The following is a 22,028-nucleotide window of genomic DNA, read 5'->3' on the forward strand; positions in this document are numbered from 1 at the left end:
CCTACCAGTCTGGGTGAAAATGAACATATCTATTTGATCAAATAATCATCTAGTGATATTCTCAACAGCTTTAAATGATTCCTTGACCCAGAAAATGTAGATTTTGACACAAAGACTGACCTTCAAATTGGCTTGGAAGATATAGAGTTTCTCATAGACTTTATATGGCTGCCATCTCCGATCCACAATCTTGATGAAGTGGCTCCTACCAAAAATTGAAACCTATGGTGATAGAGAGCATGTGGAAAAAATTTGGTGCTTTTGTCCAACGTGTCCCCTTTATTTGGCTAAGCCGCCTGACTATAATCTCTTCTTGGACTTTCGGCCACAGTTGATAACCGAAAGAAAAGTTTTTGCACAAATACATCCACAAATAAACAGAAATTATCGCAGATGGGAACATTTGGTGTGAACACAGCATTGGACTCCACGTTGGGATGCGGCCTCGGACTCCTCCTGTTATCTCCAGCTCGGCCGGGCGGACTTGCTCGAGTCCTTGGAGTGGGACGACTTGTCGGAGAAGGTCCCGCTGTCGTTCCGGCGGTGGCCTTTAGTGGGAGCCGGCGGGTCGTGGAGCGGTGAGCGAGGAGGAGGTGCCCTGATGCTTTGAGTCCTCCTCAGCGGGGACGAAGAGGAGGAGGGATCTGAGGGTTTGGAGGAGGCGGAGACTCTCATTGAGCCTGTTCTGGTGAATGGCGAGGTGGTGGCGGAGGCGGTGGCGGAGGCGGTGGCGGCGGCGGTGGCGCCAGTTTTGGGGGAACATTTAGGGGAAGATTCCGAGCCAGCGTGGGGCGAGTGAGGAGGAACGAGGGTTCGTCTGAAAGAAGAAGAAGCCGTGCTCCGGGCGAAACCTGGAAGCGGAGATGATGATGATGAGGCGACTTTGTGCGAAGGAGTCACAGGCGCACTGGCGCTGCCGCCGCCGCCGCCGCCGCCCAGGGACATCGCCCTCAGCTGGGACCGACACATCTTCTCCTCCGGTTGGGGTTTCGGTTTCGCTAACGGCTTCCGGATGGACGGCTTCCTCTGCAAGTCGTGGTTCAGCTCTCGGGCAGATACACCGGAAACCTTCTGGTCCTTTGGATCCTTCGGGTCCGGCGCCTTCTGGATGCTGGATCGGCGGGACGAAGGCGCGGTCGACGGCCTCTCCCCTCTCCTGACGGAGGCGGTGTTGAGGTTGGAGGCGGTCAGACCGGAGGAGCCCCGCTGGTGACCAGGAGGTTTCTCAGGACGATTGCCCAGAGACGGAGCACCTCGGTTGGTCCTGGAGATCGGCACTACCCGCCTCATGCCCTGGTTCTCGGAGTTTGTGAGGGTCCGGACGGGTTTGTACTTGTTGGCGGTGTTTTGGGTCGCAGGTTTCGCCGAAGCAGATCGAGTTTTAGAGGTAGGGAGGTTCTTGGTGGACGGTTTGGATGACGATTTTTCCTTCATGTTCATGGGAGAAGCTGCTTCTGAGTTTTCATTGGTTGCGACGACTCTTGATTGTTCTGGCGCCGCCTCTGTTTCTCTCTTCTCAACAGTGGCGCCGTCCACTTTCTCCTCCTCCTCCTGATTGGCTGTTACTTCGGCTTCCTCAGAGGCATCTGCGGTGAGAGCAGGCGCTTCATTGGTGCACGCGGGCTCCGCCGGGCGCCACCTGGGGGACGAGTCGGGGTCGTCGCAGCGGGACACAGGCACCGGTTGGCTGCTGATGGGTACAGGCACTGGCTTCTCATTGGCCGGCTGAGGTTCTGAAGGCGTGCGATTGGCTGGGGCGGCGGAAGCTTGCTGGCTTCCTCCTTGATTGTCACTCTGATTGTGTTCGGTTTGTGCTTGCGTGTCGTCGGCGTGCGTGAGCTCGCCGGCTGCCTCGCACACGCCAGTTACACACCAAACAACCACCTTGTCCTCTGGTGCGTCCTCGTCCTCTCTTTGTGGCGAGGAAGAGTTCGTATTTCCAATCTGGGACTGATTGTTGTCCGCTTGCTCTTCTTCCAAATCTGTGATCGTCAAATCGTCCTGCTGGTGTCCGTGGCGGTCGGTCCTGCTGGTGTCGAACACCTTCAGCTCAGGCACCAACCTGCACTTCTCTAAAACCACGGACATGTTTCCTGCAGAAGAAGAGTCGCGTTCAAACTTCTCGTCTCTGCAGACGATCTGAGCGGATTGGAGTTCCCTCGGACCAGACTGGCGGTCTGAAAGGCCGAGTCGATCTTCGCCGTTGTTGTTGTTGTGGTCGGATTGCTGGTTCGAAGCGGAGGTAGTTTGGACTGTAACTTTGTTTGTGGGATTGACGGCGCTTGCTCGAGTCTCGTTGGCGTCACAGCTGAGGTACGTGGCGGTTGCATGGTTTTGTGCGCTCAAAGGAGTCTTGGGAGGCGGCGAGGGCGTTTGAGGCTGCTGGTTTTGCGGGAAGCTGAACGTTAGTCTCGGACTCGGAGTGTTCGGGGAGAGTCTGGGACTTCTGAGTTCGGGCGAGGCTGATAGGGAAGCCGTCCTCGCCTCTTTGTGGTCGGGGGTCGCCTTCCCCAGGAGGAGCGTGCTCAGCTCCCGGTCTGCGGAGAGAAACGGCGAGCTGGACGGAGAGTTTCGGGATCGCCTTAAACTCCCCGATCGTCCCAGACTGTTGAGGGGCGAGCGAGGACGGCACTTTGGGGTCAGCAGCTCCACCAGCAGCCCGGCGTCGTCGCATCGTGACGCCGCCGTCGACACGTCCGTCTCGCTGCTGTAGCGCAACCCAAAGGCTCCGCCCACCTGCAACAGAGTCACAGTCACCACCTGGCCAGCAGTTTGTGTGTGTTTGTGTGTGTGTGTGTGTGTGTGTGTGTGTGTGTGTGCGCCTCCTTGTACCTCCTCGCCACCGGCCCACGAGTGTCTCTTCTGCTCCTCCAGCTCCTGGATACGCCGGCGCCGCGACGCCTCCTTCGCCTCCCTCTCCGTGTTCTCCTTTAGAGACAGAAAGAGTTTATTTGGGGATTTAATAAGCTTTGGCTTCTTCCCACTCCTTTTGAACACAAATAAGTGTTGAGTCTTGTTGTTGTTTCATTTGTGTTGTTGTCTTGTATTTATTGTTGTTCGTTTGTTTTTAAATGTTCATCTTTTATTTTGTGTTCAAATAAATTCTCAATCAATCAATTCTCAATCAATTTTCAGTTGTTAACTGCTGTTCCTCTGTTTGAACACCAGGGGGCAGCAGAGGGCTGCAGGGTTTATTATGATGCAGACCATCAGCTGTTCTTCCATAGGGGATCAAAAAAATAAAAATAATTAAGAAATAAAAGTTTTGAAAAATTATAAATAAATAAGGGTGATTCATTAATTATCATTATTATAATAATAATAATAAAAGTTACAATAAATAAAGTGATAACAAATAAATAAAACTACAATATAAGTTATAATAAGATAATATTAATAAATAATATTATAAAATATATAAATGAATAAAGGAGACAAAACAAAAACATGTCAGTGATAACAAATAAATAAATAAAAATATATTTTAAAAAAAATGAATACATAGAAGTGATGAAAAATATACAAAACATATATATGAAAAAAAACATTCAAGTGGAGAAAAATACATAAATAAAAATAAGAAAAATAAAAGTTATTGAAATAAATAAAGGCATAATAAACAATTAAAATAAATAAATAATTAAATGTTATAAATAAATAAGTATAATTTAAAATAAAGGTAAAAGGCAAAAATACAAGTCAACGAGATAAAAAATGATGGAAAATATATTTTAAAAGTGTGTTATACATATAAATATATAAATTAAAAAAAGAATGTTTCTACTGAGTGGTTTTTACCTTGACGGCGTGTGTGAATCTGTTGCAGAAGTCTTTGAAGATGCTGAAGCAGTCGTCCAGCCTGAACGTCTCTCTGTCTTCACAGAAGAAGTCGATCAGCTCGCTGCCTTCCTTCTTCAGCTGCTGCCGACTGACGCGCAGCGAGCACAGAGACGACGTCGCCGCCTGACACACAGACAAAAAAAACAGAGTTAAAACACACTTCTACAGTCACTATAATGGGATTATTCATTATTTAATTGGGTCAAATGTTGTTACCAGGTCAGAAGAAGACCAGAAATGGCTGTGCTTTGTACAGGAAGTCACTCTTAATCAGGCAAATGTCGTATTTTATAACTCAATATTCCAAAAAAAACTCAACTTAATAAAAGTGGTAAAAAAAAATAATATATATATATAAAAGTGAATGAATAAAGTGATTAACGAATAAATAAAAGTAATAGATATATTAAACAAAATAAAAAATAAAAGTGATAAAAAAGATTTGTGCCATAAAAAAATAAATAAGTGATTTAAAAAGTGATAAAAAAAGGTATTAATTATGACAAAAACTAAATAATCAATGAGTGACAAGAATTCAAATAAATAAATAAAAGCAATGCACTCTGTAATCTAATTTAATTCTTTTTCTTCTACAATTTTATCAGTGTTTCCGTCATTTTCGTTTGTGTATGTGTATATGTGACTGTTTACATGTACATATATGTATAAAAAATAAGAAAAGGATAATTGTATTCCTGTAATTGGAATTTTTTTTATTGTATTTTTCAATAAAAGTATTTTGGGGAAAAAAAAAAAATAAACAAAAATTTAAATAAAATAAGGAAGTGATAAAAGTGAGTTTTTACTGGAAAAATCGAACCTAATATTTATTTGTAATGCAATTTTTGTGCGTACAAAGTATCAAATTGATTTAATATTGGATTATAATTTATTCTGATGTTTAAAAAACATAATGGTGACAAGCAACTTCAGATAGGAGACTAACTAATAAATAAAAGTAATAGATATATTAAACAAAATAAAAAATAAAAGTGATAAAAAAGGTATTAATTATGACAAAAACTAAATAATAAATGAGTGACAAGAATTCAAATAAATAAATAAAAGCAATAAAAATTTAAATAAAATAAGGAAGTGATAAAAGTGAGTTTTTACTGGAAAAATCTAAAGTTATATTAAATATTTATATTAAATTGATTTAGTATTGGATTATAATTTATTCTGATGTTTAAAAAACATAATGGTGACAAGCAACTTCAGATAGGAGAATTGTGTTTCTATGACATTATTTGTGCTTTCCAGAATAACATATTTAGATGGTGTGTGTGTGTGTGTGTGTGTGTGTGTGTGTGTGTGTGACCTGCAGGAAGCTGTCTAGCTGCTGCAGCAGCTCCGTGTCTCTCTGGACGTTTTCCTCCACTGATCTGGTTCGAGTCGTCAGCCACGTCAGGTCAGAGTCCAGCGTCTCCACGGAGATCCTGCACACACAACATGTCTATTATAATACTACAAATCCCAGAATGCTCTGCTGGTGTTTTGGCTTGAACACAGTAGATCAGTGTGGAGCAAACTGAGCAACAGTTAAAGTTGTCTTTATGCACTTTTTCTTGCTAGTCCAAGGCTTGAATGGCTGCACATTCATTGAAGGATATTATTATTAGTCATTTGGTTTATTATTGTTATTTTATTCTTACATTTATTTTTAGCCTGTGGAAAAAGATTACTGTTAAATTTAAATTTAAAGAAGGCCGCATATAAAATAAAGGGACATACGATTTTTATTTTTATTTTATTTAAGAAATGAATGCCATTGATGTGTTTGTTTGTTTGTTTTATTTGATATTCGATTTTGAATATTTTCAATATTAAGTTATATCAAGCTTTGCTTGTTCCATTTCGTTTGAACTTGTTTAGGTCCATTTTTTCAATAAATATCAATGTTGGCCCGCGACTTTGTCCAACTTTTACATGTTGGCCCACTGTGTATTTGAGTTTGACAGCCCTGTGCTAGGGGCTGATGGGTAATGTAGTGTTTTATGAATTAATGAATTAAAGTGTGAGATGATGATGATGATGTCTGACCTCGCTGCAGGCTGGATGTGAATCAACTTCAGCGGAAACTCCAAAAGCTTTGTGTCTTTTTTCTGAGCTTCCTGAAAGAGAGAGGAGTGTTAGGACAGGACGCACACACACACACACACACACACACACACACACACACACACACACACACACACTCAGGTGGACTGACCAGAGCGACGAAGTGCAGCAGGTTCATGCCCGGCTTGTTGGCCTTGGTGTCAGCCAGAGACAGCAGGGACGACAGCTTGAAGCCCACTGCATTTCCTGCATAACCTCCCTGCAAAACACACACACACACACACAAACACACACGCACACGCACACGCACACACACACACACACAGAGACACACAATAAAAATAAACAACATTTCTAAATAACCTCCAGTATCGTTATATATGCAGATAGCAACATATATGTATGACATGTCTGTGGTGGGCTGATATATATATTAAGAAATATTAATAAAATGCAACTACAAAGAGCCACAAAATGACTAAAAGGAGAAACAGAGATACACAAAACAACCACAAAGAGACACAAAGACACATGAGGCACAGACAAAAATAAACTACAAAGACAGAAAACCTCAAAGAGAGACAAAGAGACACAAAACAACTACAAAGAGAAACAAAGATGCACAAATCAACTACAAAGAGAAACACAAAAAAAGATGCACAAAACAGATACAAAGACACAGAGACAGAAAACAACCACAAAGAAACACAAAACAACCACAAAGAGACAAAAAAGACACTCAGACACAGACAAAAAACAACTAAAAAGGCAGAAAACAACCTTAAAGAGAGACAAAACTATCTCAGAGGTAGGCCAAACAACTACAAAGAAACACGATATAAAGATGCACAAAAACTACAGAGACACAAATAAACTACAGAGATGACACAAAGAGACACAAAACAACCACAGAGGTAGGCCAAACAGCTATGAAGTGACATGACGATGCTGAGAACAACTACAAAGAGACAGAGACACAACATAACCACATAGGTAGGCAAAGAGACACAAATCAACTACAAAGACAAACAAAGAAACACAAAACAACCACAGAGAGACAAAAAAGACACGCTGACACAGACAAAAATCTACTAAAAAGACAGAAAACCTCAAAGAGAGACAAAGAGACACAAAACAACCACAGAGACACAAAACAACCACAGAGACAAAAAAGACACATAGGCACAGCCAAAAATAAACTACAAAGACAGAAAACCTCAAAGAGAAACAAAGATGCGCAAAACAACCACAAAGAAACACAAAACAACCACAGAGAGACAAAAAAGGCACGCAGACACAGACAAAAACCAACTAAAAAGGCAGAAAACAACCTTAAAGAGAGACAAAACAATCTCAGAGGTAGGCAAGGAGAGACAGCAGGCAAAAAACAAAGACACAAAGATGCACAAAAGAAACACTAATAGACTAAAAAGGGACAAAAAGATGCAGAGAACAACTGAAAGAGGAGCTCGTCTCTCTCTTCTATAATTATTCATTGCTGCAGTTTTTTCTCTCACAGCGTTGAGGATGTTTCCAGCCTGCAGCACCAGATGAAGAACAGCATGAAGCTCCTCACAACCCATTAACTCTGAGGAGGAAAAAACAGATCAGCTCACAAACAAACATGTCAACAAACAAACATCACCTGCTCAGAGCCGTGACGTAAGAAGATTAAAGAAGAAGAAAGAGAAAAAAATCCAGAGGAAAACATCTTCACACACATTTTATAATCCCAAAATCCAGCCGAGTGTGAGTTAGTTATCAGCTTCACACACACGCTAAAAATACTGAGGGTGTTAGTGTGTGTGTGTGTGTGTGTGTGTGTGTGTGTGTGTGTGTGTGTGACAGACGGTTTAATAAAGTGTTTCGCTGGCGGGTTCATGATGTTCAAGGAGCATTTGTTACAAATATGGAGACAAAAAAACATCTAGAAATTACATTTTACAGGAAAAGTTATAGTATAGTATAGTATAGTATAAAAAATAAGTATAGTAATATATATTAGCATAGTAATAAGTATAGTATAAAAAATCTATATTTATTTGTTTTTCACATAAATTAATCTATTTTTATATATTATATATGTATATATATATAATTATTATTATTTATATTTATCTATATACTGTCATTTATTTGTTTATATCCTTTTACTTATGTCTGTTGTTTTCCCTATTGCTTTAGTCATTATTTCATTAATTTTATTTTATTTTATTTACATTTACATTTCTGATTATTACCAATTACATTAAAATAAATAACATTTAAGTGAATAAAAAATGTGGAAATATTAAGAAAAAAAACCTACAGAATATTCACTTTTTAAAATATATCTATTTATATGAAAATAATATATCTAATTATTTGTTTTGCATGCACATACTATTTATTTATATTTTAAATGTCTGGTGTTATTTATTTTTTATTATTATAAACATGAAAAGTAAGAAAAATTAAGTGAATAAAGAAACGTGGAAATATAGAAATGAATAAATGAAAAAATAAATAAATTGGGCAAAATGAAGAAAAATGTCAGAATATGTTTTTTAAAACATGATTTGTGTATTATTAAAATATGTTTTTCATGCACGTAAATTACTCTATTTTTTATAATTTTATAGTTTTCTCATCATCAACATGAAAAAGAAAAATCAAGTAAATAAAAAAATTGAAATATTGAGAAAAAAAATGTAATAAATGTATTTATAAAAAATACATATATATATGTGTGTGTGTATATATATATATATATATATATAATTATTAAAATATTTTTTTCATGCACGTAAATTACTCTATTTTTTACAATTTTATAGTTTTCTCATCATCAACATGAAAAAGAACAATCAAGTAAATAAAAAAATGTAAATATTGAAAAAAATTTAATAAATGTATGTATAAAAAATACATATATATATGTGTGTGTGTGTATATATATATATATATATATATATATAATTATTTTTTCATGCACATAATATACAATTTTTTTTCTGTGCTTTTAAAGTAAAAACACAGAAAATCGTTCTTTAAAAACATTTTATTAATTAAATCAGATCTTTGGAGTGTTATTTATGCTGGTTGTTGTCTTGTTGTTGTCTTGTTGTCATGGTTACCTTTGGTGGCGGCGCGGAGGATGTTGATGTCTCGTCTCATGACATCACACGCTGCAGGGAACTCTTCTTTCAGCAGCATCGACTCGATACGCACAGAGTAACTACAGACACAGAGAGAAACCAGTCAGTAGTTTATAAGTCAACAATAAAAATACATTTAAAAAAGGTGTAAATATATAAAAAAAAAAAAAAAAGAACAGTTAAGCAAATAAAAAATGTGGAATTATTAAGAGAAAAATAAAAAATGTATTTGTTTTTCACATAAATGAATCTATTTTTATATATATATAATTATTATTTATATTTATTTATATACTGTCATTTATTTGCAACATTCTGAACCTTTATTTTTCACATAAATTAATCTATCTATATATATATATATATATATATATATATATACAATTATTATTTATATTTATTTATATTCTGTCATTTATTTGCATTTATTTTTTCACATAAATTAATCTATTTATATTTATATATATATATATATAATTATTATTTATATTTATTTATATACTGTCATTTATTTGCAACATTCTGAACCTTTATTTTTTCACATAAATTAATCTATTTATATATATATATAAATATATATATATATAATTATTATTTATATTTATTTATATACTGTCATTTATTTGTTTATATCCTTTTACTTATGTCTGTTCTTTTCCCTATTGCTTTAGTTATTATTTCATTAATTTTATTTTATTTACATTTCCACCTTTATTTTATTTTACTTAATAATTTCTCTTTATATTTCTACATAAATTCTTATTTAATTATTTAATCATTTTATATTTCCAAATTAATTATGCTTTTTTATTATTTATCTCTCTTTACATATGCATATTTATTTTATTACTATCCCTTTATTTATTTTTTATTTTCTTTTTTATTTGTATCAACATTTTTTTTCTTATTCTTTCACAGAAACGCTGTAACGTTCCTCCCATGACTGTGGCTAAATAAAGCTCTTTTATTGCTGATTATTTCTCCTCACTCTCTCTGTTAAAGTTGCTGTTTGTCACTAATGTTTCTCTAAATGAAACCTCCTGCAGCTTCATGTCCCATCAGGCTTTGCACCATCTGCTCTCCTACATCAGCACAAACTCTCAAACTCTCAACGCTTTCAGCTCCAGAAACTTCTTCTCTCTGTTTTAGGTCCTTTCTCTTTATTTAGATCCCTGAGAGATTCTTTAACCCTTCTAATGCACAACATGGGTCAAAAATGACCCGCATTCATTCCCTTCATGTTATTTAATGCTCTAATGTGCTTTATCTTTTTATATCAACTTATTTTATGGTTGAATATTCCAAGTATTTTTCAAATATCTGGTTTTTGATAACAACAGATCATTATACTTAGCTAAATACTTAGCCAAGAAGTTAGCTAAGTAGTTAGCTTAGCAAGCTACTTAGCCAAAAAGTTAACTAAGTAGTTAGCTTAGCAAGCTACTTAGCCAATAAGTTAACTAAGTAGTTAGCTTAGCAAGCTACTTAGCCAAAAAGTTAACTAAGTAGTTAGCTTAGCAAGCTACTTAGCTAACTACTTAGCCAAGAAGTTAGCTAAGTAGTTAGCTTAGCAAGCTACTTAGCCAATATGTTAACTAAGTAGTTAGCTTAGCAAGCTACTTAGCTAACTACTTAGCCAAGAAGTTAACTAAGTAGTTAGCTTAGCAAGCTACTTAGCCAAGAAGTTAGCTAAGTAGTTAGCTTAGCAAGCTACTTAGCCAATAAGTTAACTAAGTAGTTAGCTTAGCAAGCTACTTAGCTAACTACTTAGCCAAGAAGTTAGCTAAGTAGTTAGCTTAGCAAGCTACTTAGCCAATATGTTAACTAAGTAGTTAGCTTAGCAAGCTACTTAGCTAGCTACTTAGCCAATAAGTTAACCAAGTGGCTAGCTTAGCAAGCTACTTAGCCAAAAAGTTAACTAAGTAGTTAGCTTAGCAAGCTACTTAGCTAACTATTTAGCCAAAGAGGTTAGCTAAGTAGTTAGCTTAGCAAGCTACTTAGCTAACTACTTAGCCAAGAAGTTAACTAAGTAGTTAGCTTAGCAAGCTACTTAGCTAAAAAAATGGATATGGGTCATTTTTGACCCATGTTGTGCATTAGAAGCGTAGTGACACAAAAAGGGATTTTATTAAAAAATGAATAAAGGAAAACATAAAATAAGGATGTATGATGATCAAAAACAAACTAATTGAGGAAAACCTGGAAAACTGAATGATGAAAACAATTTATTGTAAAGATATAGAACATAAAAACTCTGTCGGGTCACTTTAGACCATGTTGTGCATCAAAGGGTGAAAATGAACAGTCACCCCACAGACATACCAAATAATAAATACATAAATAAAATAAAATAAAATAATGTAAACATCCCCCCCATCACAAACACAAAAAATAAATAATAACGATAATAATAATGTAAAAACATTGTAAAACATAAAATTAAAAATTGAGAATAAAGTCAGAAAATAAGTAAAATTAAAATGTATAAAGTAAATTATAATACAAAATTGTAAAAAAAAAAAAAAAAGAAAAAGAAAAGATTTGATAAAACGAGAGACATGTATGGTCGTCTGTCTGAGGTCAAAGGTCAAAGCTGACAGCGTCTCACCTGGGCAGCTGAACCAGCAGGTAGACGAAGGAATCAGCCAATGAGAGTTTAGAGACGTCACCACGGTAACACTTTAACTTCTTCACCTGCAGAGAAAACATGTGAAAAGAAGAGGTTAGTATGTGTGTGTGTGTGTGTGTGTGTGTGTGCTTGTGTGTGTGTGTGTGTGTGTGTGTGTTCTTGTACTTCCTACATAGTGGGGACCACGACACGTTTTTAACCAACAGAGTGAGGACATTTTTTGCCAAGTGAGGACATTTCGGCCGGTCCTCACTTCTTTAAAGGCTTTTTTTAGATTCCAGACTTTGTTTTAAGGGTTAAAGGTTACATGATAATGATAATTAACTGAAACTGTATTGTGTGGTTACAAAACTAACTAAAATTATAGTGAAAATGTCCTTCATTTTCGTCTTTGTCAACTTTTTTCATACATAATGAAGATGGATCAGACAAAGGAAATAAAGGCAAAATTTACTGTGACCTCTTTTAATCTCCCACCCAACAAATACCCCATTACAAAAAAAACTAAAACTAATAAAAACTCACTCTAAAAACTCATTAAAACTAACTGAATTTGAAAACAAAAATTCACAACAAAATTAAAACTAAAACTGATGAAATTCCAAAACTATTATAACCTTGCAAGGGAATGAGGGTCCTCACAAAGATAGAAGTACAAGAATGTGTGTGTGTGTGTGTGTGTGTGTGTGTGTGTGTGTGTGTGTACCTCCTCTGTCTCTGGCAGTAGTTTCATCAGTTCTCTCAGAGGTTCTGCTCCGAACGTCTCACTGTGTCCGAGCTGAATGTCGTCAACGATCGTCTGATTGGACCTGAAGAAGGATTTTACAGTTAATAAACAGTAATTATAACGAGCAAATTCACAGAGAATTAACAATGACACATTTAACATCATTTATCAATCATTTAGAATAATTCATTGAGCTAAAACACAGATTTTTCTTGGTTGCAGGTATTTCCAGTGTGAGTCCCTCATGCCTCTATGAGTCTGTGTGTTTGGAAACCACAAAGTCTGAACATGTTGATGCAACAAAAACCCTCAGGACACTCTGTGACTCCAGACATGTCACTGAAACAAACTCTGACCGACAGCTCTGCAACCATGATTGGTGTATCTGCATCTCTCTGTGGTCGTTTGGTGTTTCTGTATATTTGTGGTCGTTGGGTGTTTTGGCTTTTCTCTACAGAATTCGAATTTTTCGCGACGTAAGTCCAAATTTTTGCATTGAAATGAACGGGACGGCCGAAAGAAAATGAGCGAAAAAGAACAATAATTGGAGATTTTTAAACGTCTACTCCTCCGGCATAATTTCACCTAGAGACTCCATTTAAACTTTAAACAGTAGACACAAGTCTTGTGTATCGGTGTATTAATCCACGTTTCGATAGGTCATATAGTTTTTTATCAATCCCTGTTCAATGACCATGATCATTTTTGGAGAAATTCTGAGATTATAATGGGTGTGTATTGCACGGAATGTTCGTGTCACAGTGTGCGATGTCATCGCTCAGAGTGTAGAGGGAGAGAAAAAACTGTCAAAAAATAAATTTGAAAACTGCGCTCCAGGCCGCAAATTCCACTCTACAGAAATAATTTTTACATAGAAACGTAGGAAAATTAGTCTTCTCCCTCACAATCCTCTGGTAAAGCTGTCAGAGTTATAGTTTGGGCGTAGGACGCGCAGATGATCCACCAACACCACCAACAGCCTCATTGGCTCCCATATTAAAAACGCAGGGAGATTTCTGAAAAAGGGAGATGTAACAGTTTTTTTAGATCGCTCTAACAAAGCTATTTTTTCATTTTTCTTAAAAAAAAATCATATGTAGACGTTCAGGAAGAACTCAGGACGCTCAAAGTGAAGTCGGATCAATGATAGGTGTTATGGTTTTGCCAAAAATGCTTTCTGTTCGAGGCCAGAAATTCCACCTGTCAATGTTCCGGGACATTAACAGGTGTCAGTTATTTCTGTTGATTGCCTTTGATCTGATTGCCTTTGATCTTTGATGTGATTACAGTTACAGATACACACACACACATGCGCGTAAACACGCACACTCCTCACACATGCATACACATGCTTCAAACACACGCGCACACACACACACACACACACACACACATGTTGAGGTTAAAGGGCATAGTTATAAATCTCTGAATAATCTCATCATAGTGTACACACACCGGCAGTAGCCCCCGTGGCCCTTTCAAAATTTCCCCAGAGGAAATTTTCTAGTTATTCTTATTATTATTTATATAATTATTAGTTGTCATTATTTCTTCCTCTCAGTGTCCCTCATGGTCGTCCTCTGACTCTGAACGTGTTAGCGAGCGTCTCCGTCTGTGTTCCTTCAACACGCCGCCATCCACACGCCTGTTTACCCCAAAACACCAGGATGAGGGCGAGGACACAGCTCGCTGTCAGTCTGCCGCCGGGTCTGAAAAGTTCTGAACCACTGAGTCGGATTGATTGACGCACAGCGACCCGATCAGAACGACGTCAAACAGGAGTTTACTTCTCATTTCTTCGTCTCCGGGACGTTGTTGTTTTTTCCTGTGCGACTATGCATGTATGTCTGGGTGTGTTTATGTGTTTGTCTAAACTGGGTATTTTGAATTGTACATATTTTTCTTTTTATATTTATATTTTTATAGACTCTTAAATGTTGCACTTATTGGAGAGCACTTTGAATTTCGTTGTACATTTGACAATGACAAATAAAGACCTATTCCTATTCACACCTGTGACCTCTAACATCTAATCTTGTCTCGTATTTCACCACTTCAACCAAAAAAAAATCAGCCTTCTTAATAATTTAAGCTATTTTGTGGAACTTTACTAAATTATGTGTCTTTTTTTTTTTACCTCAGAGGAAAATATTTTTTTAAATTTGACTTTTTATGCCTGTTGAGCACTTTAAAACATTATTAAAAACCTATTTATTCTCCTTGGCGTTCAGTCCCAGCTAGGCAACAATCCTTGGCTTTCTTTTTTACTTTTTTACCCTTTTATTTGTCTTTTTTTATCTCTAACTCTGTTTTGGATTGAGCTTTTATTACTATTTTATTCTGTTTTATTTTATTGTTTTACTGTTTTTAGTATTTTATTGTTTTTGTTGTTTTTATTTATATCTATTTGTGTATGATTTATTCTATTTTAATAACTGTACAACACTTTGGTCAACTGAGGTTGTTTTTAAATGTCTATAAATAAACTTTGACTTGACTTGACTATGCTCTTCATTTGTCTGACAGCTTTAGTTTCTATTTATCTTTCAGGTGAAAATGTTACAAAAAAGCAAAAATATATCAAACACAAAACATTGTTAAAGGTTCAATCAGTGGATCCAAACTTCTAAGAGTAGATTTCTGAAAAAAGGTAATTTTTGTAGCTTGAAATGACTCAATAAGCCTGTTTTGTACACTGTATTTCACATTATGTGAAACATTTAAAAAAATAAAATAAAAATAAAAGTAAAAAATAAATGAATAAAAATAATTCAATGGGCTGTGTTCATGATTTAAAAAATAAAAATAAAATACATTTAAAAAATGTTCTGAGAATAAAAATACTACTTACTCCAGCTGCCAAATAAAAATATACAAAAAATAAAAAATAACTTACTTGGATAAAGTATAAGTACAACTAATATTGTAGTTAATTAAATGAGTAAATGTGCTTAGACACTTTCCAGTAAAAGGTTTCAGTTGTTAGAAGTTAATTAGCTTCAGGTCAGAAGTTGAAACGTGTTTGTTTGTTTGTTTATCACAAAGTTAAATTTACCTTTTGAACTGTTTCAGGAAAATACTGATGTTCATCCCTCGCTTAGCGTCAAGAATGGAGACCTGAGAGAGAGAGAGAGAGAGAGAGAGAGAGAGAGAGAGAAGAGAGAGAGAGAGAGAGAGAGAGAGAGAGAGGAGAGAGAGAGAGAGAGAGAGAGAGAGAGAGAGTCAGTTTGAGGTCAGAGCCCAGGTGGAAACTGCTCACACACCTTTAATAAACACACACAAACACACACCATGACTGACCAGGCTGCATAAAATTACTGAGTTTTCAAATTAAGATGAAGAACAAAACCAAGTCTCAACCAAGGTTATTATAGTTAATGAAAACTAACGAAATAACCAAAACTAGAATTGAAAAAACATTTTCGTTAACTGAAATAAAAATAAAAACTAGAGTTTTTAAAAAAACGATAACTAACTAAAACTGTATTTTGTGGTTACAAAACTAACTAAAATTATAGTGAAAATGTCCTTAGTTTTGGTTTTTGTCAACTTTTTCCATTCATAATTCAGTGTTTCTATTGGAACATGCAACACATGGTGAATATGTTTACTGAGACTGGGATGTTTACACTAGAACCAAAATACAAAACAGTTAATAACCTTATTGGGGCTGAGATGATAAACCAAAGGAAACAAAGGAAACATTTATTATGACCTCTTTGAATCTGGCACCCAACACATAGCCCGTTACAAAAAAACTAAAACTAACACTAAAACTAATCAAAAATAAACTATAACTAAGCATTTTCAAAAAATAAAAACTAAACTAAAACTAGAAAGCTCACTCTAAAAACTAACTAAAACTAACTGAATTTGAAAACAGAAATTCACAACGAAATTAAAACTAAAACTAAAGAAAAATCCAAAACTATTATAACCTTGGTCTCAACATTGCAGACTGGAAATGGAAAAAAGCTCAAAATCATATAATATTACAGCTGGTTCCTGGGTCAGACTCAAAATATTTTAAATTAACGTTGTTAGTTAGTTGTGCCAATGAGTGAGGCACGTAAAATTACCAATTTTTTAAATGTAGTTTGGTGGAGGATACAACAATCTGAACCTAAAGAAATAAATGGATCAGCAGCAGCAGCAACCCACGACTAAATCACAATTTAACTTACAATACTTAAAATAGAAATTATCAAAGAATAACGGCTATAAAACTCAAAATGTTACGAATTTAACAGCTGGCTTCTGGGTTCAATGTGTGCTGAATTTATGTGCAGACCCAAGAGATTAAAAATAAATGTTTAACCGTGTCTGACTCATCACTTACTTACCTAAATAATGTTGCTGCAGCAACAGCAACCCACTACTAACTCACAACTAAACTTTCCACATTTAAACTGGAAAAACCTTAGTACAAATAGAAATTAAAAGAGAATAATATAAGCTATAACACTCCTTATTTCTACTTATCTAACGGCTGGTTTCTGGGTTAAATGTGTGCCAAATTTAGCGGCAGGCCCAAGAGATTTAAAATAATGTTGAATCATGTCTGATTTATCACTTTCTTGGAACCATGAGCAAGGCAGCATTAAATTGCTAATTTTTTTAATAAAGATTGGTGGTAAAGCAACCAGATCAGAACCAAAATCTATCAGTACTCAAACACAGACACACAGACACACAGACACACACACACACAGACACACACACACACACACACACACACACACACACATACACACACACACACAGACAGGCACACACACACACACACACAGACACAGACACACACACACACACACACACACACACACACATAGACACAGACACACATAGACACAAACAGACACACAGACACAGACAGACAGACACACACAGACACACACATAGACACAGACACATAGACACACACACACACAGACACACACACACACACACACACACACACACACACACACACACATACACACACACACAGACAGGCACACACACACACACACACAGACACAGACACACACACACACACACACACACACACACACATAGACACAGACACACATAGACACAAACAGACACACAGACACAGACAGACAGACACACACAGACACACACATAGACACAGACACATAGACACACACATACAGACACACACACACACACACACACACACACACAGACACACACACACACACACACACACACACACAGACACAGACACAGACACAGACACACACACACACACAGACACACAGACACACAGACACACACACACACACACACACACACACACACACAGACACAGACACAGACACACACACACAGACACAGACACACCTCCTCTTTGGCGTCTCTGAAGGAGCTCCTGGTCTTCCCCCTGGTGGGCGTGGCCTTATCGTTGGATTGACCAAACAGCTCCTCGATGGTCTGAACGTCGATCTGGTACTGCTGCTGCACACGACCCTGAGTCCACAGGTTGGCCCGCCCCTTCACCTGCCGCACACACACACACACACACACACACACACAGGTAAATATGAAGCTTATATACGATAATAAACTCGTGACTCCGTGGCGGCGGCGGTGACTCTACCTGGTCCTCGGGGATCGTCTTCCAGAAGAAGCTCCTTACCCTCTTCTTCTTCCTCAGGCCTCCTACAGGGTCTCCTAGCCCGGGGAGCAGGGGCGGCATAGGGGGAGGAGGAGGGGGAGGGAGAGGTGGCGGTGGGGGGGGTGGCGCTGGAGGGGGCGTGGCCTCCTGCAGGTAGAATCCCTCCCTCTCATTGGCCGGGGAGACGCTGCCCATCACGTGCATCCCTGCGGCTGATTGGACGGGAGCAGAGCGGGAGTGGTTTGGCGTGGCGTTCACCGAGGTGACGGGTGAACATGGCGGCGGGTGTGGTGGCGTTGGCGAAGGCGGGTCATCGCTTCGGGGTCATCCGAGGTCACTGGAGGTCGACAGATGAGAGAGCTGGAGAGAAATAAGAAGTGAATACATTTTGCTGTTTTTAAAATAATCAGTAAAATTGAAGAATTAATCGCAGCAACAGACTGTAAAAAAACAACAAAAGAAAAACAGATTATCATCTTTCTGACAGTCTGACATGTCATGTTTGACGAACGCAACAGGAAAAATAAACAAATCTAAGCATAAAATAGTGATATTTTCTTATATTTTGAACTGAACAAATAAAAGAAGGCTTTGTAATATAGAAACTAACTTGATAACTAGAAAATTTCCTCTGGGGAAATTTTGAAAGGGCCACGGGGGCTACTGCCGGTGTGTGTACACTATGATGAGATTCTTCAAACTATTTCAAACTATGCCCTTTAACCTCAAAATGTGTGTGTGTGTGTGTGTGTGTGTGTGAAACGTGTATCTGGAGGAGTGTGCGCACTTACGCGCGCATTTGTGTGTGTGTGTAGCGAAAAATCGCATTAAGTTACCTGTGTGTGTGTGTATGTGTGTGTAATTAAAATCACATAAAGTTACCTGTGTGTGTGTGTGTTTGTGTGCGCGTGTGTGTTTGAAGCATGTGTATGCATGTGTGAGGAGTGTGCGCGCTTACGCACGTGTGTGTGTGTGTATATCTGTAACTGTAATCACATCAAAGATCAAAGCAATCAACAGAATTAACTGCCACCTGAATGTTCCGGAACAGTGACAGCAGCCAGAGGTAGACAGACTGGAATTTCTGGCCTCGAACAGAAAGCATTTTTGGCGAAACCATAATACCTATCATTGATCCGACTTCACTTTGAGCATCCTGAGTTCTTCCTGAACGTCTACATATGTTTTTTTTTAAGAAAAATGAAAAAATAGCTTTGTTAGAGCGATCTAAAAAAACTGTTACATCTCCCTTTTTCAGAAATCTTCATGTGTTTTTAATATGGGAGCCAATGAGGCTGTTGGTGGTGTTGGTGGATCATCTGTGCGTCCTACGCCCAAACTATAACTCTGACAGCTTTACCAGAGGATTGTGAGGGAGAAGACTAATTTTCCTACATTTCTATGTATAAATTATTTCTGTAGAGTGGAATTTGCGGCCTGGAGCGCAGTTTTCAAATTTATTTTTTGACAATTTTTTCTCTCCCTCTACACTCTGGTGATGACATCACACACTGTGACACGAACATTCCGTGCAATACACACCCATTATAATCTCAGAATTTCTCCAAAAATGATCATGGTCATTGAACAGGGATTGATAAAAAACTATATGACCTATCGAAACGCAGCATTAAATTACTACATTTTTGAATGGAGTTTGGTGAAGGATGCAACATTCTGTCTCCAAAGAAATAAATGGATCAGCAGCAACCAGGTCACACACACACACACACACACACACACACACACACACACATTGTTAGCATGATTAAGTTGGAAGTTTGATGGAAGAAATCATGCGATCAGAGAGATTAAGTTATGTAACACACACGCACGCACACACACACACACACACACACACACACACACTCATCTTTAATGCATCAGCAGGAAGTGTATATCTTTGTCGACATGTATCCAGAACTTCACACGGGGGACTCCCTGTGTTTGTGTGTGTGTGTGTGTGTGTGTGTGTGTGTGTGTGTGTGTGTGTGTTAATACTTTAGCAGTGCAGGGATTTGGTCCAGTTGCCATATATGGAAGTGTCTTCCTGTACAGTCATTGGAGTAAACACAGCAGAAACATTACTGTAAATTATCTGATTATTGCGATACAATACATGTAATAGATTACATTTCTACTTTCTTAATTTGTATAAAACTTTCCTCCAGTCAGAGTAAAGACGATAAAACATAACAACACACAGCAGGTGTGTGTGTGTGTGTGTGTGTGATGTTTGATCTTGTGCAGAAATCAAACACATCAAGTTTCAGTTGGAGAAAAGACTCGACAGCAGAACACACAAGTACACCAGACAAAAGTTAATGATTAACATGAAGTTATTAATTGGTTTAATTACAAGACACACACACACACACACACACACAGACACACACACACACACACACACACACACACACAGACAAACAGCGTGGTCGCGTGCCAACTGGATTTTTCCGAGTCATTTATTTCTCTGCAGGAGTTTCTCTACGTTCAGCTGCAGTTCTCTTCATCATAATCTTTATACCCTGTAACCCTCTGAAGCCCAACAGGCAGTGGCAGGCTGATTTTTGCTCTTTTTACATTTTCACCACAACATATAGGCCTAAAATCTCTATAAATCTCTATAAATGTCTAAGTCCTGCAGCTCTGTGGAATCAGCACAATCATGGCTAGAAGTGGGAACAACTCAAACATGACTTTGTGCAGAATAACACAGTTAGAATGACAGAAACCAGAAAAAAAGAATTTAATTTTTGTTAAATTTTGCTGATAAATAATTTTTTAAAAATTGGGATGAAATACAATTTATAAAAACACTTTTCCAAGTGCCCACAAGTGTCACAAATGTTGTAAAATAAAATGATGTCCCCGCATTTTGGCCATATTGAAATATTGTCATGTTTCCAGCCTCTCCTGTCCTCTCCTCTCTGCTCTGTGTAAACAGATTTTCAGTGAATAATTAAGAATTTAATGTTTTTAACAGGATCTGGTTAGTGCAAACACTTTATTTTAAATGACACAGGTCAAATAATATTATTTTAATGATATTTTTAGCTGAAATTTGTTTATTTTTCCTGATGGAAGTGTTCATCACACATGATGCATTCAAGGACCGTCTGAAGGTTGAAAATCTGTTGATAAATTCTGTTTTTACAGATTGTGGCTGCAATAACTGGTAAAATTTTGGCATAATTTAATGTTTTTAATAGGATCTGGTTTTCTGAACATTTATTTTTGTATAATTTACATTTTTGTATATTGTAAGTCTTTTTCCCCACATGATTATATTTTCTAAAGTTGCAACAAGCGGGGATGGCGAGACTTTGTGTTTATTAGTTTTAAAACATAAAAAAATACAAAAACAGGAGCCGGTCAGACTACTGAAGGCCCAGCTGTAGTGCTCACGGTTGATATTTTTACTTGAGTTTTTTGCCTTTCTATATTAATATTGATATTTTTACTTGAGTTTTTTGCCTTTGTATATTAATATTGATATTTTTACTTGAGTTTTTTGCCTTTGTATATTAATATTGATATTTTTACTTGAGTTTTTTGCCTTTGTAGAGTAAAATTGGTGCCAAAAATACACCGTTTATGGTAGAAAGAAAGTTTCTTTCTACCATAAACGGTGTATTTTTGTAGATTTTTTAAAGACTTTTTGTCTCTTTAAGTGTCAGTTAATTGTTTCTTGTGCGTGGTGTTAATTGGAAGCAGTCAAAGCAGCTCTGTGCTAATTATTCACACAACACTGTGTTCCTTTATAACGAGACACTCGGCTGACAGCTCCTCAAACTAAACTCTGACAGTTTGTCAGAGGAAATGATTGGAGGACAAAACAGGAGGAGGAGACGCTTCACGCTCCGTCACTGTCACTTTCCTCCGCTCGGATCCAGGTCACTGCAGGAATGTGGAGCAGCCATGGAGGATGAGGAGGATGAGGAGGAACTGGGTCGGCGAGGAGCTAACGAGGGTTCGTTCAGCGGCTCGGCTCGCTGTCGCAGCACATTACCC

The 22,028-nt window shown here is 37.5% G+C and overlaps 1 protein-coding gene across 1 annotated transcript in view; it reads right to left on the minus strand.

Annotated features, from left to right (window-relative positions):
* Positions 1 to 277: 277 nt before the first annotated feature.
* The window catches only part of LOC131990087 (FH2 domain-containing protein 1-like), a 38,720-nt gene continuing 16,969 nt past the window's right edge, over positions 278 to 22,028 (minus strand). The window contains exons 2-14 of the mRNA XM_059355488.1: positions 17,997 to 18,374; positions 17,741 to 17,896; positions 15,450 to 15,511; positions 12,374 to 12,476; positions 11,647 to 11,732; positions 9,018 to 9,118; positions 7,419 to 7,489; positions 6,053 to 6,160; positions 5,884 to 5,954; positions 5,162 to 5,279; positions 3,799 to 3,963; positions 2,833 to 2,928; positions 278 to 2,736 (exon numbers count right to left, since the gene is read on the minus strand). Coding sequence (XP_059211471.1) covers positions 460 to 2,736; positions 2,833 to 2,928; positions 3,799 to 3,963; positions 5,162 to 5,279; positions 5,884 to 5,954; positions 6,053 to 6,160; positions 7,419 to 7,489; positions 9,018 to 9,118; positions 11,647 to 11,732; positions 12,374 to 12,476; positions 15,450 to 15,511; positions 17,741 to 17,896; positions 17,997 to 18,218 — 3,636 coding nt within the window. The 5' untranslated portion in view covers positions 18,219 to 18,374 and the 3' untranslated portion in view covers positions 278 to 459. The remainder of the gene's footprint in view (positions 2,737 to 2,832; positions 2,929 to 3,798; positions 3,964 to 5,161; positions 5,280 to 5,883; positions 5,955 to 6,052; positions 6,161 to 7,418; positions 7,490 to 9,017; positions 9,119 to 11,646; positions 11,733 to 12,373; positions 12,477 to 15,449; positions 15,512 to 17,740; positions 17,897 to 17,996; positions 18,375 to 22,028) is intronic.

The sequence above is a fragment of the Centropristis striata genome, chromosome 17, assembly GCF_030273125.1.
Source record: "Centropristis striata isolate RG_2023a ecotype Rhode Island chromosome 17, C.striata_1.0, whole genome shotgun sequence".
NCBI lineage: Eukaryota > Metazoa > Chordata > Actinopteri > Perciformes > Serranidae > Centropristis > Centropristis striata.